General features: G+C 47.5%; 1 protein-coding gene across 5 annotated transcripts in view; it reads right to left on the bottom strand.

The window, feature by feature from the left end:
• The window catches only part of LOC129836453 (girdin-like), a 95,734-nt gene that overhangs the window by 6,937 nt on the left and 74,849 nt on the right, over nt 1–13,948 (bottom strand). For 3 of the 5 annotated variants that reach the window (XM_055902637.1, XM_055902638.1, XM_055902640.1), the window contains exons 15-30: nt 13,572–13,886; nt 12,658–13,413; nt 12,231–12,361; nt 11,935–12,073; nt 11,429–11,614; nt 11,125–11,286; nt 10,245–10,522; nt 9,894–10,037; nt 9,349–9,535; nt 8,286–8,431; nt 6,613–6,705; nt 5,714–5,916; nt 3,991–4,053; nt 2,980–3,057; nt 1,702–1,914; nt 1,106–1,168 (exon numbers count right to left, since the gene is read on the bottom strand). In XM_055902637.1, the coding sequence (XP_055758612.1) occupies nt 1,106–1,168; nt 1,702–1,914; nt 2,980–3,057; nt 3,991–4,053; nt 5,714–5,916; nt 6,613–6,705; nt 8,286–8,431; nt 9,349–9,535; nt 9,894–10,037; nt 10,245–10,522; nt 11,125–11,286; nt 11,429–11,614; nt 11,935–12,073; nt 12,231–12,361; nt 12,658–13,413; nt 13,572–13,886 (3,157 nt within the window). The remainder of the gene's footprint in view (nt 1–1,105; nt 1,169–1,701; nt 1,915–2,979; nt 3,058–3,990; nt 4,054–5,713; nt 5,917–6,612; nt 6,706–8,285; nt 8,432–9,348; nt 9,536–9,893; nt 10,038–10,244; nt 10,523–11,124; nt 11,287–11,428; nt 11,615–11,934; nt 12,074–12,230; nt 12,362–12,657; nt 13,414–13,571; nt 13,887–13,948) is intronic. The other 2 variants (XM_055902639.1, XM_055902641.1) reach the window with 2 other exon arrangements.

The raw sequence follows: 13,948 nt of genomic DNA, 5'->3' as shown, positions 1-13,948 counted from the left end.
AGGAATCATTCAAGAGGAAGGACCTATTGTAAAATCTGATTGGAGGAAAAGAGCCTTGTGATTGACAAGACCCAGAGGCCAACAGGGGAGGGGCTCAGGTGATTGAAGGGGAGGGAGAGGAGGATTATACTATAGGACAGGTGTGTTGGATGCAAACTGATAGTGCTGTTGCTGTTATTAGTGGTCTTCAGGATGGTTCAGGTTTGGGAAAGTGATGTCAGCAGGTATGTGACCGGTAATAATTTATAGTGGTAGCGATCTTGAGTAAAGTGGTACTTTTAGTGGTCTTAGACAGATGTGTGACTTCCAACAGATGCTACCGGGGACTCTGCACATAGTGGATGGGTTGAGAACAGAGGGTGAGAGCCTGAGTACTGTTAAAGACCTGCAGGCCTGGCACATTCAACACACACAACTGCCTGGGTTAACCTGCTCCCACAAATATTAGACACTACACTGGGCTACAGTAGTGCAGTTCACTAATACTGAGCTACTGCTAGTTACGCTCAGTTTAGGAAATACTAAATTGTCCTAAACCATCTTCCATTATATTAGTTAACTCACAAACATTCCAGAACATTAATGTAACAGAGTGTAAGTGAAACAGACTGTCCTTGTGAAATTCATGCAATTAAAAAAAAATATATATATATATATAATTACTGTATTACACAATGTACATGTCAGTGGGAAGACATTTTAGCTAGCCAAGAGTGAACAGGAAATAGAGATAACTTGTGTGTGTGTTATATGTGTGTGAGTGGGGATATGGAGAAGGCAGACAACCTGATCTACCAGCTAATGTAGGCAGGCAGTTTATGACCATTTGTTAGGCGGAGTTTACGGTCAATGATAACATTTTGGCAGAATCCCTTTCTAATGGTAGCAAAATGAAATGCAGAGATATGGGCCAAGCTTCTAGCTAACGATAGTGGGCTATCTTTACATCATAGTGGCACAACATTTACACTTACTGTAGGGCTTTTTAAAACAGGGACTTTTTTGGGGCCATTTGATATTTAATTCCAGTAGTAAACTGGTGTTAATCCCTGTGGTATATAATAGTAATGGAAGTTTCTGTCCTTAAGGTCAACAGTTATTTTACCTTGCCCTTTGACCCCAATGGGGTCGTCTGAGGATGCTGGGACATCTTCACAGGAAGCGTTGTCTGGAAGAAAGACAGAGATGAGGAAATATGAGTTATGATTGGAGGGATGGAGAGACTACAGGAGAATAGGGCTTATGGGAAGCAAAGTCTGCGTCAGACAATCAGTCAGACAATCTTCTGAAAGCTGGAGTATGAAAAAAATTAAAATAATGAATGACTTGCTTCTGAAACACACAAAGATCGGCAGATCTTTCTACTACAGTAAATACACAGGTTAAGAGCATTGGGCCAGTAACCGAAAGGTCACTGGTTTGAATCCCCGAGCCGGCAAGGTGGACAAATTTGCCATTCTGCCCAAGAGCAAGGCAGTTAACCCCTAACAACAACTTATCCCCAGGGGCCGATGACGTGGACGTCGTTTAAGGCAGCGCCCTCATATCTCTGATTCAGAGAGGTTGGGTTAAATGCGGAAGACACATTTTGGTTGAATGCATTCAGTTGTGCAACTGACTAAGTATCCCCTTTCCCTTGATGATAGTTCAGATCACCACACAGAGGAAGAGGGGATAGACTAGCGGTCCTGTAGTCTCTACCTTTGATCTTCAGGCTCCTCTTGGCCCTGCTGCCTGAAGGCAGGGTGAGGGTGGCGTAGTTGATAGCGTTGGTGGAGTAGGCCATGGAACCCAGCTCTTTCATTCGCCGGGTACTGCTGCCCCCGTTGGTCTCGACGGGCGCCTCCAGGTTCTCTGTGCTGCCTGCCCACTGACCCCCCGCCAGGGCCATGGTCTGTAGCAAGTCGTTCATAGCTGGGTTGGAGATGAAGATCAATTAGCCGATACCTCCTACCCTTATGTGGTGGGCTGACTGGCCCCAGAGGGAGGGCACAGGGAGCAGCGCTAGGCTAAGCATGCAGCGGCTGCTAAGAATCAGAGCAGCAGCATTCAGAGATGTGACACAGTCAGTGTGGGCAAGCCCATGTTGGCAAGGCATGCGCAAGAGCTGAAATGCAGCCAAACTGAAAAAAGACTCAATAAGAATAGCAGAGTGACAGATAAAAGAGAAGACAGGGAATGATAGAGAAAATGAGAGAAAGAAAATACAAGATAGAGAAGGAGATAAAAAGATAAAGAAATCAATGGAAGGCTCCATTTCAATTCCTACATGGTGGCTGAGAGAGAGAGAGAGAGAGAGAGAGAGAAAGAGAGAGAGCGCGCAGTGTGGTTTTGCCAAGCCATGCCTGCATCAGCACTGTAGTGAGAGAGGGGTGAGACGGCAGGCTGCACTCACACCACAGGCAGAGATATATAGATGGGGCAAGAGTCACACAGTGCAGGCCACACACATCCACAGGCCACACCACACTATACAGTACGGTACAGTAGAGAAAAGTGGAATGGCATACACTTCCTCGCGACTGCACTGTCACACACATATACATGGACTAGACCTTGACTAAAAATAAACTACAGCTCATCTACAGATATCACAACACTACAGCGAAAAGAACTACAGAAAAAACCCTACAGTTCACAGAACACCTCTATCCTCTACAATCACATTAACTCACATTTTAGTCCTTAATTACTGAAGAGAGTGTTAGTTTGTTCTAATATCTACAATGTTAGTTCTTGTATGTCATTACTTTGACTGTACACACATTTAACCCAAACACAACATGTGTTAAGATAGATGCAGCTACTATTAGGGATACAGTAGTGTTTGAGTTTTGTATTCCTAGAATGGAAGGAAAGACACCAGCTAGAAGCTATGAGAGGAGACTCTAGGTGATGGAGGGAGGCAGGCGCAGGCCAGAGGAGGTGGAGCGATGGAGGGAGGTGGTAGGACGCTGGGCGGGCTATTGGAGGTCTTACACATGGACCGGCGGTAGATGGCCTTCTCTTTGTCTTTCTCCTTCGATCTGGTCCTCATAAAGGGCAACCTTTTCAGAGCTTTCAGTTTACAGCCAAAGCAGAGAGGGGAGAAACAGAAAGACCAGGGGAGATGGAAAGGAACAGAAAGGAGGGAAAAACAGATGGATGTTAATGCTGAGAACCAGGGGGACAGAACCAGGGGGACAGAACCAGGGGGAGAGAACCAGGGTAGTGCCCTGAAGACCCAACTGGGACCGAAAACAAACACACAGTTACACAAGTGAAAACGCTTACATGCAAATGAGCATGCACACACTAACACTCACTGACTGTTCAAACAAATTCATACACAAAACACCAGCTCGGTGGGATGGCTGTGAAGAGGGTTGTCACATAGAAGACATCAGGCTGCCAGCAGACACACACACACACACACACACACACACACACACACACACACACACACACACACACACACACACACACACACACACACACACACACACACACACACACACACACACTCACACACACACACACAGGGTGATGTTTATTAAGGGGTGCAATTAGGAGGTAAAACAATGAGACAAGGGGAGTGGCACTGCAGTGAAAGGAGTATTCACAGAGATACAGAAGATTCTGGGACACTGACTATACAGAGACACCATTTCAGATTTCCAACTCTAGACTGTCTGCATTTCACAGAAATAAAAAAGCGTAACTTCAGTCTTTTTTCCCGACATATCTCATATTGTGTGTGTGTTACTTAAACGTTATTTATTAGAGCTATTCATAGACAAATCAAATGGTTGCATAAAAGGTTGTCTTTAGTATAGTTGAAGACAAAAAATGTGTTACTAGCTGGTGCATTGTGCACAGGTGACCCATAATGCATTGCACCTTTTAATAGGTATGGACATTGACTGAAGGATGAGTCATGACATGTTGACATGCCCTGAGTGACAGGACAGCTAGATTACAAGCCGCCCCAGCCCTCCCCTCTTAGCATACCATTAGAGGAACCCTGGTTACCCTGCACATGGGAATGCTGCACTCTCTGAGAGTCTCTCTTCCCTTTTGCACAGTGAGAGAAAAACAAGCATTGCAAGCATTAGGTACACACAACCAACCACCACACAGCAACAAGCATCTACTGTCCTGGAGTCTCCAGCCCGGCAAACCTTACAGTTTGCAACTGACCCCTGTTCATTCTTCATTTCCTGAATCTGGCCCTGCTCATTCTTCATTTCCTGAATCTGACCCTGCTCATTCTTCATTTCCTGAATCTGACCCTGCTCATTCTTCATTTCCTGAATCTGACCCTGCTCATTCTTCATTTCCTGAATCTGATCCTGCTCATTCTTCATTTCCTGAATCTGACCCTGCTCATTCTTAATTTCCTGAATCTGACCCTACTCATTCTTAATTTCCTGAATCTGACCCTGCTCATTCTTCATTTCCTGAATCTGACCCTGCTCATTCTTCATTTCCTGAATCTGACCCTGCTCATTCTTTATTTCCTGAATCTGACCCTGCTCATTCTTTATTTCCTGAATCTGACCCTGCTCATTCTTTATTTCCTGAATCTGGCCCTGCTCATTCTTCATTTCCTGAATCTGACCCTGCTCATTCTTCATTTCCTGAATCTGGCCCTGCTCATTCTTCCTTTCCTGAATCTGACCCTGCTCATTCTTCATTTCCTGAATCTGGCCCTGCTCATTCTTCATTTCCTGAATCTGACCCTGCTCATTCTTCATTTCCTGAATCTGACCCTGCTCATTCTTCATTTCCTGAATCTGACCCTGCTCATTCTTTATTTCCTGAATCTGACCCTGCTCATTCTTCATTTCCTGAATCTGGCCCTGCTCATTCTTCATTTCCTGAATCTGGCCCTGCTCATTCTTCATTTCCTGAATCTGACCCTGCTCATTCTTAATTTCCTGAATCTGGCCCTGCTCATTCTTCATTTCCTGAATCTGGCCCTGCTCATTCTTCATTTCCTGAATCTGACCCTGCTCATTCTTCATTTCCTGAATCTGACCCTACTCATTCTTCATTTCCTGAATCTGGCCCTGCTCATTCTTCATTTTCTGAATCTGACCCTGCTCATTCTTCATTTCCTGAATCTGGCCCTGCTCATTCTTCATTTCCTGAATCTGGCCCTGCTCATTCTTCATTTCCTGAATCTGACCCTGCTCATTCTTCATTTCCTGAATCTGACCCTGCTCATTCTTCATTTCCTGAATCTGACCCTGCTCATTCTTCATTTCCTGAATCTGGCCCTGCTCATTCTTCATTTCCTGAATCTGACCCTGCTCATTCTTTATTTCCTGAATCTGGCCCTGCTCATTCTTTATTTCCTGAATCTGATCCTGCTCATTCTTCATTTCCTGAATATGACCCTCTCATGTTCTAGTGTCAGAGTGTACTTTCCTGTCTGACCCAGTGTCCTTTGGTCTCTCTGCGGATCATATTTCCTGTGCTCTGCTTCCTGGGTCTTTTAGCTAACATGTGATCTAGTCCTTCTTCCTGTGTGTCAGTCCCTCTGGTCAGTTGTACTGAGAGAGGAAGACCTAGTCCGAGACTGCCTGGTCAGGATCGGTCTATTGCTTCCTTCTATTGTGTTTATTTTACTGTAAAGTATATTGATGTGTTTTAATTGCACTTCAAATAAGGCTGGATTTGATCTGTTCAGTAGGGAGTATTCCATGCAGGCCTGAGAGTGTCAACTCACTGCTGCTCCTCTTGTGTGTCAGCGCGTCGTCCAGGGAGTTGGAGCCAGAGCCTATGGAGGAGGAGTCCTGGCTGTCCAGAGGAAGCCCCAGGAAGCCCTCGCTGGACTCGGAGCGTGTGGGAGTCAGCGTCAGGGAACGCATCCGCTCCCGACTCCTCGGCTTGATCAGCTTCTTCATCTTCAGGGTGATCCAATTCCCCCGTCTGACACGAGAGAGGGGAGGGGAGTGAGAGTGAGAGGGGAGGGAGAGATGAGGGAGGGAGAGAGAGAGGGGATAGAGAAAGGGGAGAGAGAGGGGAAGGAGCGAGATGGGGGAGGAGTTATTGTTATTTGAGGTAAATGATTTGATTCTGGCTAGTGTTCAGTAGGAAGGAAAAGGGGGGGAAATGTTTTGAAATGAAGGGAATGCATTTAGTTTGTTTTTCCATTTCATGCCTATTGAACCAAGGGTTTTCCAGCATCTGGAGTGTTCTTGTAAACCACAGCATACCAATTCCCCAGAGACAGCCATAATTTACAGCTATGATGATGTTGGTTAGGCATAAATATGAACCAGAGCTGCCTGGTTAGGTAGAAATTTCAACCATATGCAGGGGTTGGTTAGGTTCAGATGTAAACCATCTGCATTTAGTCAGGCACGGAAATGAATCAGAACTGAATGGTTAGGTATAGTGCAGTCGATTAGGTACTAGAATGAACCCTAACCAAACGACTGCAGCAATCTACTGCAGTTATACATTTAATTTCATGTGGGGGATGTCAGCTTTGTCTCAGCCAGCTGTTTACTATGACAGATAGTATACAGATATCTATGGACATGATGTACTGCAGCATTCCCAAGTCTGGCCACAGCACCAACCACAGTGACAGCAGTGAGTGGATTCCTCCTAGCTACTTACCTCCGTGGAGGTGAGGGGTCGTAAAACTTATACTGGTCCATGATCTTCTCCTCCAGCTTCTCCTTCTGTCTCCTCAACTCGTTCAGCTTGTCACTGTAAAGGAGGGAAAGACCAGTTAAGGTCAGGAACAAATGACATCTAGACCAGTTGGGGTCAGGGACAAATGACATCTAGACCAGTTAGCGTCAGGGACAAATGACATCTAGACCAGTTAGGGTCAGGGACAAATGACATCTAGACCAGTTAGGGTCAGGGACAAATGACATATAGACCAGTTAGGGTCAGGGACAAATGACATCGAGACCAGTTAGGGTCAGGGACAAATGACATCTAGACCAGTTAGGGTCAGGGACAAATGACATCTAGACCAGTTAGGGTCAGGGACAAATGGCATCTAGACCAGTTAGGGTCAGGGACAAATGACATCTAGACCAGTTAGGGTCAGGGACAAATGACATCGAGACCAGTTAGGGTCAGGGACAAATGACATCTAGACCAGTTAGGGTCAGGGACAAATGACATCTAGACCAGTTGGGGTCAGGGACAAATGACATCGAGACCAGTTAGGGTCAGGGACAAATGACATCTAGACCAGTTAGGGTCAGGGACAAATGACATCGAGACCAGTTAGGGTCAGGGACAAATGACATCTAGACCAGTTAGGGTCAGGGACAAATGACATCTAGACCAGTTAGGGTCAGGGACAAATGACATCTAGACCAGTTAGGGTCAGGGACAAATTACATCTAGACCAGTTATGGTCAGGGACAAATGACATCTAGACCAGTTAGCGTCAGGGACAAATGACATCTAGACCAGTTAGCGTCAGGGACAAATGACATCTAGACCAGTTAGCGTCAGGGACAAATGACATCTAGACCAGTTAGGGTCAGGGACAAATGACATCTAGACCAGTTAGCGTCAGGGACAAATGACATCGAGACCAGTTAGCGTCGGGGACAAATGACATCTAGACCAGTTAGGGTCAGGGACAAATGACATCTAGACCAGTTAGGGTCAGGGACAAATGACATCTAGACCAGTTAGCGTCAGGGACAAATGACATCTAGACCAGTTAGCGTCGGGGACAAATGACATCTAGACCAGTTAGGGTCAGGGACAAATGACATCTAGACCAGTTAGGGTCAGGGACAAATGGCATCTAGACCAGTTAGGGTCAGGGACAAATGACATCTAGACCAGTTAGCGTCAGGGACAAATGACATCTAGACCAGTTAGCGTCAGGGACAAATGACATCTAGACCAGTTAGCGTCAGGGACAAATGACATCGAGACCAGTTAGGGTCAGGGACAAATGACATCTAGACCAGTTAGCGTCAGGGACAAATGACATCTAGACCAGTTAGCGTCAGGGACAAATGACATCTAGACCAGTTAGCGTCAGGGACAAATGACATCTAGACCAGTTAGCGTCAGGGACAAATGACATCTAGACCAGTTAGGGTCAGGGACAAATGACATCTAGACCAGTTAGGGTCAGGGACAAATGACATCTAGACCAGTTAGAGTTAGGGACAAATGACATCTAGACCAGTTAGGGTCAGGGACAAATGACATCTAGCTACATAGCCAAGAAACAGACATTTCTCCTGTTGACATGTTTGACACCGGTTACAGCCTTGCAAAATGTAATAGTGGGGGTCATCTCTTACATGTACTGTCTCTGTTCTACGTGGAACAGGTCCTTGCTCTCCATGGTCTGTTCTAGCAGGGTGCGGTTCTGCAGCATCAGGGTCTGGATCTGGTCCAGCAGGTGACGGTTCTCCTCCTCCAGGTTCCCCTTCAACTGACTCAGCAACTAGGGAGATAGAAATAAAACATTTTTTACATACATTTTCAACAGAAATGCTTATTGAGCAAGTTTCCAAGTTTCTTTTCCATGGTTGTATGTATTACTGCACGTGGGCTGTGCCTTTCGCAGTGTGTGAATAGTTGTCTGACACTCTTTAAGCCTCAGAGCACAGTGTTGAGAAACCAGCTGTGTATCCCCAGGCACAACTACTCAATCAGCCTTCCTTTCCAACAGACAGATGTCAGGACAGTGGCCCAATATCAGCTATGAACACTTCCATAACATGAGGGCATATTTACCAAGAGTTTCCTGTGATAGAGTTAGGAAATATGTGGAACATGCAAATTCCAATCTAGTCGGTCTGTGTGAAGGGGGTGCAGATATTGTAGTTCCTCACACTGGTTGGTGAGTGGGAGGTAGAGAAGTGGGGTTGAGGGGTATGTAACCGTACCTCACACTGGTTGGTGAGTGGGAGGTAGAGAAGTGGGGTTGAGGGGTATGTAACCGTACCTCACACTGGTTGGTGAGTGGGAGGTAGAGAAGTGGGGTTGAGGGGTATGCAACCGTACCTCACACTGGTTGGTGAGTGGGAGGTAGAGAAGTGGGGTTGAGGGGTATGTAACCGTACCTCACACTGGTTGGTGAGAGGGAGGTAGAGAAGTGGGGTTGAGGGGTATGTAACCGTACCTCACACTGGTTGGTGAGTGGGAGGTAGAGAAGTGGGGTTGAGGGGTATGTAATCGTACCTCACACTGGTTGGTGAGTGGGAGGTAGAGAAGTGGGGTTGAGGGGTATGCAACCGTACCTCACACTGGTTGGTGAGTGGGAGGTAGAGAAGTGGGGTTGAGGGGTATGTAACCGTACCTCACACTGGTTGGTGAGTGGGAGGTAGAGAAGTGGGGTTGAGGGGTATGTAACCGTACCTCACACTGGTTAGTGAGCTTGGTGGAGGTGATGTCCAGCTGTTGGTACTGCTCTTTGAGTTTGGAGAACTCTGCCTCCATGCGGGTCTGTTCCAGCTTGGCACCGTTCATCTGGCTCTTCAGGTTCTTATGGTCGGCCTGCAGGCCCTCATTATCCTTCACCAGCTGACGGTGTGCCATGTTCAGCCTACACACAGAAACATCAGAATGGGTTTCAAACAGTACATTCTTTACTCATAGCCCCTGGCAAAGGTCAAACCATGCGTTGAGGGAGAGACCTTTATGAGAGAAGGGGAAAATTCACTAATTGATGAGGAAAATAACAGCTAAATGGTTAGTTCTCTAATTGTAACCAACCACTTAAAATGTCTGTATACTGCCACTCAAAACAGACTTTCTTTTCCCTCGCTCTCAAAAAATCTTGTTGCACAGGTTTCTCTGCAGCTGGATTGACAGTTTAGGGATGTTCCCTTGCACCCCAAAGTAAACCTCAGGCCACACCCCCCTCCCCCTCGGTTCCTTATACATACAGTATTCAGTTTAACCTTTCATTCTCCTCCTTCAGTTTGTGGTAGTCTGCAGCCGTGGCCTCGTGGCTCTTGTTCTCAGACAGCATCTTCTCCTGCTCTGCCTTCAGCTGTTTCTCCAGCTCCTCCAGCTGATCCTTCTGCCTCAGCAGCTGGTTATACCTGTAAATACAGTACTACCTGTTAGTGAACAGCAGCTGTACACGCGTCTCCGACTTGAGTGCTGTGTAATGGTAGAGTGGAGGTGAATGCATAATGAGACTGTCGTGCACGTGTGTGTTTGGCCGTGAGTGTGGGTAAGTGTGTGATGGTAGGCCAGCTGTGCTACATTATGCATTTAGCACATAACAGTGCCAGTAGAAACCCCACCTGTCCTCCAGGTCTCTGTGCTGTGACTCTAGGCTCTTGTGGGCACTCTTCAGGCCTCCATGTTTGCCGATGAGGCCCTCGTACTCGGAGGCCTGTCTCTCATGCAAGGCAGCCAGTTTCTCATGATCCCTTAGCAGCATCTCATAGGTGGACCTCAGGTCTTCCCTGTCCCTCACCGCCCCCTCCTTCTCGTTCTCCGTACTTGACTGCTGCGTCGCCAGTTGGGCATTCTGGGCCATGAGAGCGCCACTCTGGGAGTTCAGCGTTGAGTTCTCAACCTAGAGGGGAAACAAGACTTCTGATTGGACGATCTGAGCAGTCTGAACTCAATCAAAAATGTCCTTAACTATAACAGTTTTTTCAAGGGTTTTGTCATGTCCTGCTAGGAACAGCAATGGATTAGATTAACTGATTATGTGAAAACCAGGGTAAGAACCTCACAAAATAATTTGAATAGACACAGGTGTCACTTCTGAACAACAGGGGGCACTGTGTACACAGCCAGCCTGTCCCTCCAGTCCACTCTGATGGTTGAGACGTTGCATGTCCTTGTCTGATTTGGATAGACATCAGTGGTCAAATGTTTTTTTGCCAGTACAAATCACAAGCACAGACATGTTCAACGTTGTAATTAGTTTTGGCTTGCAGCAGAACGCAAGACTTTGTTGATCCGCTGCCATAAAATACATCAAAATAGATGTTGTGGCGCAAAGCTGAATGAGAAAGCAATTATCTCTAGCCGCGGGGCAGAGTGGAGAGAAGAGACACGCTTGGGGAGAATTTAAACTACAATACAGGCTATAGATGCAGTGTAGACAAGGCCAGAAAATAGAGTTCAGGGCACAGCAGTGAGGGAGCAACAGAGGGAACCAGGGCTTACCTGTAGTTTGGCGTTCTGGGTCTGTAGTGTGGTGTTGTTCTCCTGTAGAGATGCAGTCTGTCTCTGCAGAGCCAGAATCTGGGCCTGCAGGTTACTGCTCTGGGTCTCTAGCTGCTTCAGGTTGGTATGCAGGGCCTGCTTCTCTGCCTGGAGGGTGGCGTTCTGGAGATGGTATACAGACAGACAAGATATACACAGGCATTAATTATATGCAGAGGCCCTTCACACTTCAGTGACACATCACTGTCACATGCAGTATTTAAGACGGCTGTTTTGAGTTGTTGATAAGATAGAGTGTACTCACGTTCCTCTCCACCTCGATGAGGCGGTCTTTGACCTTGAGCAGTTCCCGGGTGGTCTCGTGGCTCTCCTTCTCCCACTTGTTGACGGCCTGAGAGTCCTCCCTGTCCCCTCCTCTGGGGGGTGAGCTCTGCACCATCCTCTCCTCCTCCTCCTCCCTCTGTCGCAGGGCCTCATAGTTCTTCTTCACCTGGAAAGGTCAAAGGGTTAAACCTCCATTCCCCCAAATCTTCCAAAGATATACTGTTCTCTTTTCTGGCACCCCAGCAAGGGTTCTAGTTTTCGTCACAGAGTTGAAAAACGTGCTGTGGAGACTATTCTCTGTGTTTTCCAGGCTCCTGGTGCCTCAGGAATAGATAACATAATGAAAAAGGAATGAATACATAATACATGGCCTCAGAAGCATTTCAGTGTTTCTCTGAGTCATGTGTTAAAGAACATAACACAGAATCTCTCCGGGATAATGTTTTGGTCTTCTGAACTGTTGTAATGTATTGTTTGGGAACTAACAGTTTTAAGCTCCTGGCGCAGTTGTTGGTTGAGGTTAGAGGATTCCTGCAGTCTGGCCTCCAAGGCAGCTATCTTCTCCTCCTTGATCTCTAGAGAAGACTTGAGAGTGGACTCTAGCTTGAACTCCAGCAGCTTGTACCTGCAGACAAGGGACATTCAATATCATTAAAGACCAAGGGTCTTCCCTGGAAAGAATTCAAGGTCTTGACAGTGTATGATGGCGGAGTGCCTACTATGAACCTTCATTGATGTGGTACTTTTGAGCAGCAGCATAGTGGTTTGTGTGTGTGTGTTACCTGTCATCGTCAGAGCTCTGCTCGGCCTGCAGCAGCCTCTCCTTGTTAAGGCCTATCTTCTCCAGCTCGTGGGTCAGTTTCTCAAGATCATTGTTCATCTGCTGAGTCCGCAGTTTCTCACTCACCAGTTCCTGGAACATCAAACGCCAACCCAGAATCACTTTACATTTGTAATCCCTACAACCCAATCCTTTATTAATGAATAATATAATCTTATGGAGCACAGTGGAGTTCCAAGTTTGAGAAAATGTGTTGACATAGTGCTCTGGTTCTATTACTTCTTGCATAATGCAGGTGCAATGACTATAACAGAACTTTATCGATCATCTAAATGCACATTTGAAGTCTTATGGGATCCACACAATGCATTACAATATATCTCCTAACATTACAACATGCCTCTCTGGGGTAGTAGCTACACCATTACCTCTCGCAGAGTGACCAGGGTCTTCTTATCGATGGTGGCCTGTTTGACCAGCTCTTTGTTCTCCTTCTCCAGGTCTTTGAGGCGGTTGCAGGAGTCCTTGAAGGAGGTCATCTCCTTACCCAGCGAGCGGTTCTCCTTCTCCAGGTGGCTGATCCTCAGGTTGTCCTCGTCCAGCTTGGAGTCCCTGATCTCCGCCTGCTGTCTCAGTCTCTTGTTTTCCTTCTCCAGCTGCTTCTTGTCCTTTTCCAGCTGAGAGCTCTCCTGCTCCAGAGTCTTATTCTCCTGCTCCAGCTGCTCCAGACGTTTGCTGGAGATCTTCAGTTCCTCCAGGTTCCTCTGCAGGCTCTGGTTCTCCTGTTCTACATCCTGCAGCTCCCCCTCTAGCTGCTGGATCTTGCGGCTGCTGTTCTCTAGGGATTTCTGCAGCCGCTGGTTCTCCGTGTCCAGGCCCTGGTAGCTCACTTCCAGCCTCTCCGTCTTCCTGGAGGAGGCTTTGTGCAGCTCCAGGCTTCTCTTCAGCTGGCTCCTCTCGCTCTCCAGCTCCCGGTTCTCCAGTTCCAGCTGAGCCGCCTTGTTCCCGGCTGAGCGGAGCGCCTCTGCAGCCCTGCGGAGCTTCAGGTTCTCCTCGTCCAGCTGGACATTCTCCTTCTCCAGGGCTTCCAGCTGGAAGGAGGTGCTCCGCAGGCCTTCCACGTTCTTCTTCAGACGACGGCCCTCTGCCTCCAGCTCTGCATTCTCCTTCTCCAGAGACGCCACCTGATGATTTGAGAGAATGTGTGAAAATGTATCAATTAATAAATTCTCCTCTTTTAAAGTCCCATCTACTGTATATGATGGGGGCACAGAATAGACAGCAGGTACACAGACCACTAGAGGTGAACTACACAGCCACCAATGCATGCAGAGAGGCAGACCTTGTCACAGGTGATGCCCAGGCTGGCTACTCGCTTCTGCAGGGCCTCGTTCTCCCTCTCCAGCCGCTGCGCCTCCACCTCCAGCTCCTCTGCCCGCTCGCCCTTCTCCTTGTACACCGCCAGGTCCTTACGCAGCTGCTTCCGCTCAAACTCCAGCTTGTTGAGCTTGGAGCTGGTCTCCCGGATGGACTCGTGCAGCACGCGGTTCTCCTTCTCTACGTCTTTGACCCGCGCCTCAGGGCCCACCTGGGAGCGTTGCCTCAGCGACGAGACGGTATTGGTCAGATGCTCGTTCTCCTGCTCCAGGCCTTTCACCTGGGACACGACATAGAGGACGTCGGAGTGGCAGTATGGTAGGTCAACTCAAGTCATGTTTC

Source organism: Salvelinus fontinalis, chromosome 37 (assembly GCF_029448725.1).
Source record: "Salvelinus fontinalis isolate EN_2023a chromosome 37, ASM2944872v1, whole genome shotgun sequence".
Taxonomy (NCBI): domain Eukaryota; kingdom Metazoa; phylum Chordata; class Actinopteri; order Salmoniformes; family Salmonidae; genus Salvelinus; species Salvelinus fontinalis.
The sequence above is the reverse complement of the archived record's forward strand: the minus strand, read 5'-3'. Positions and strand labels throughout refer to the sequence as shown.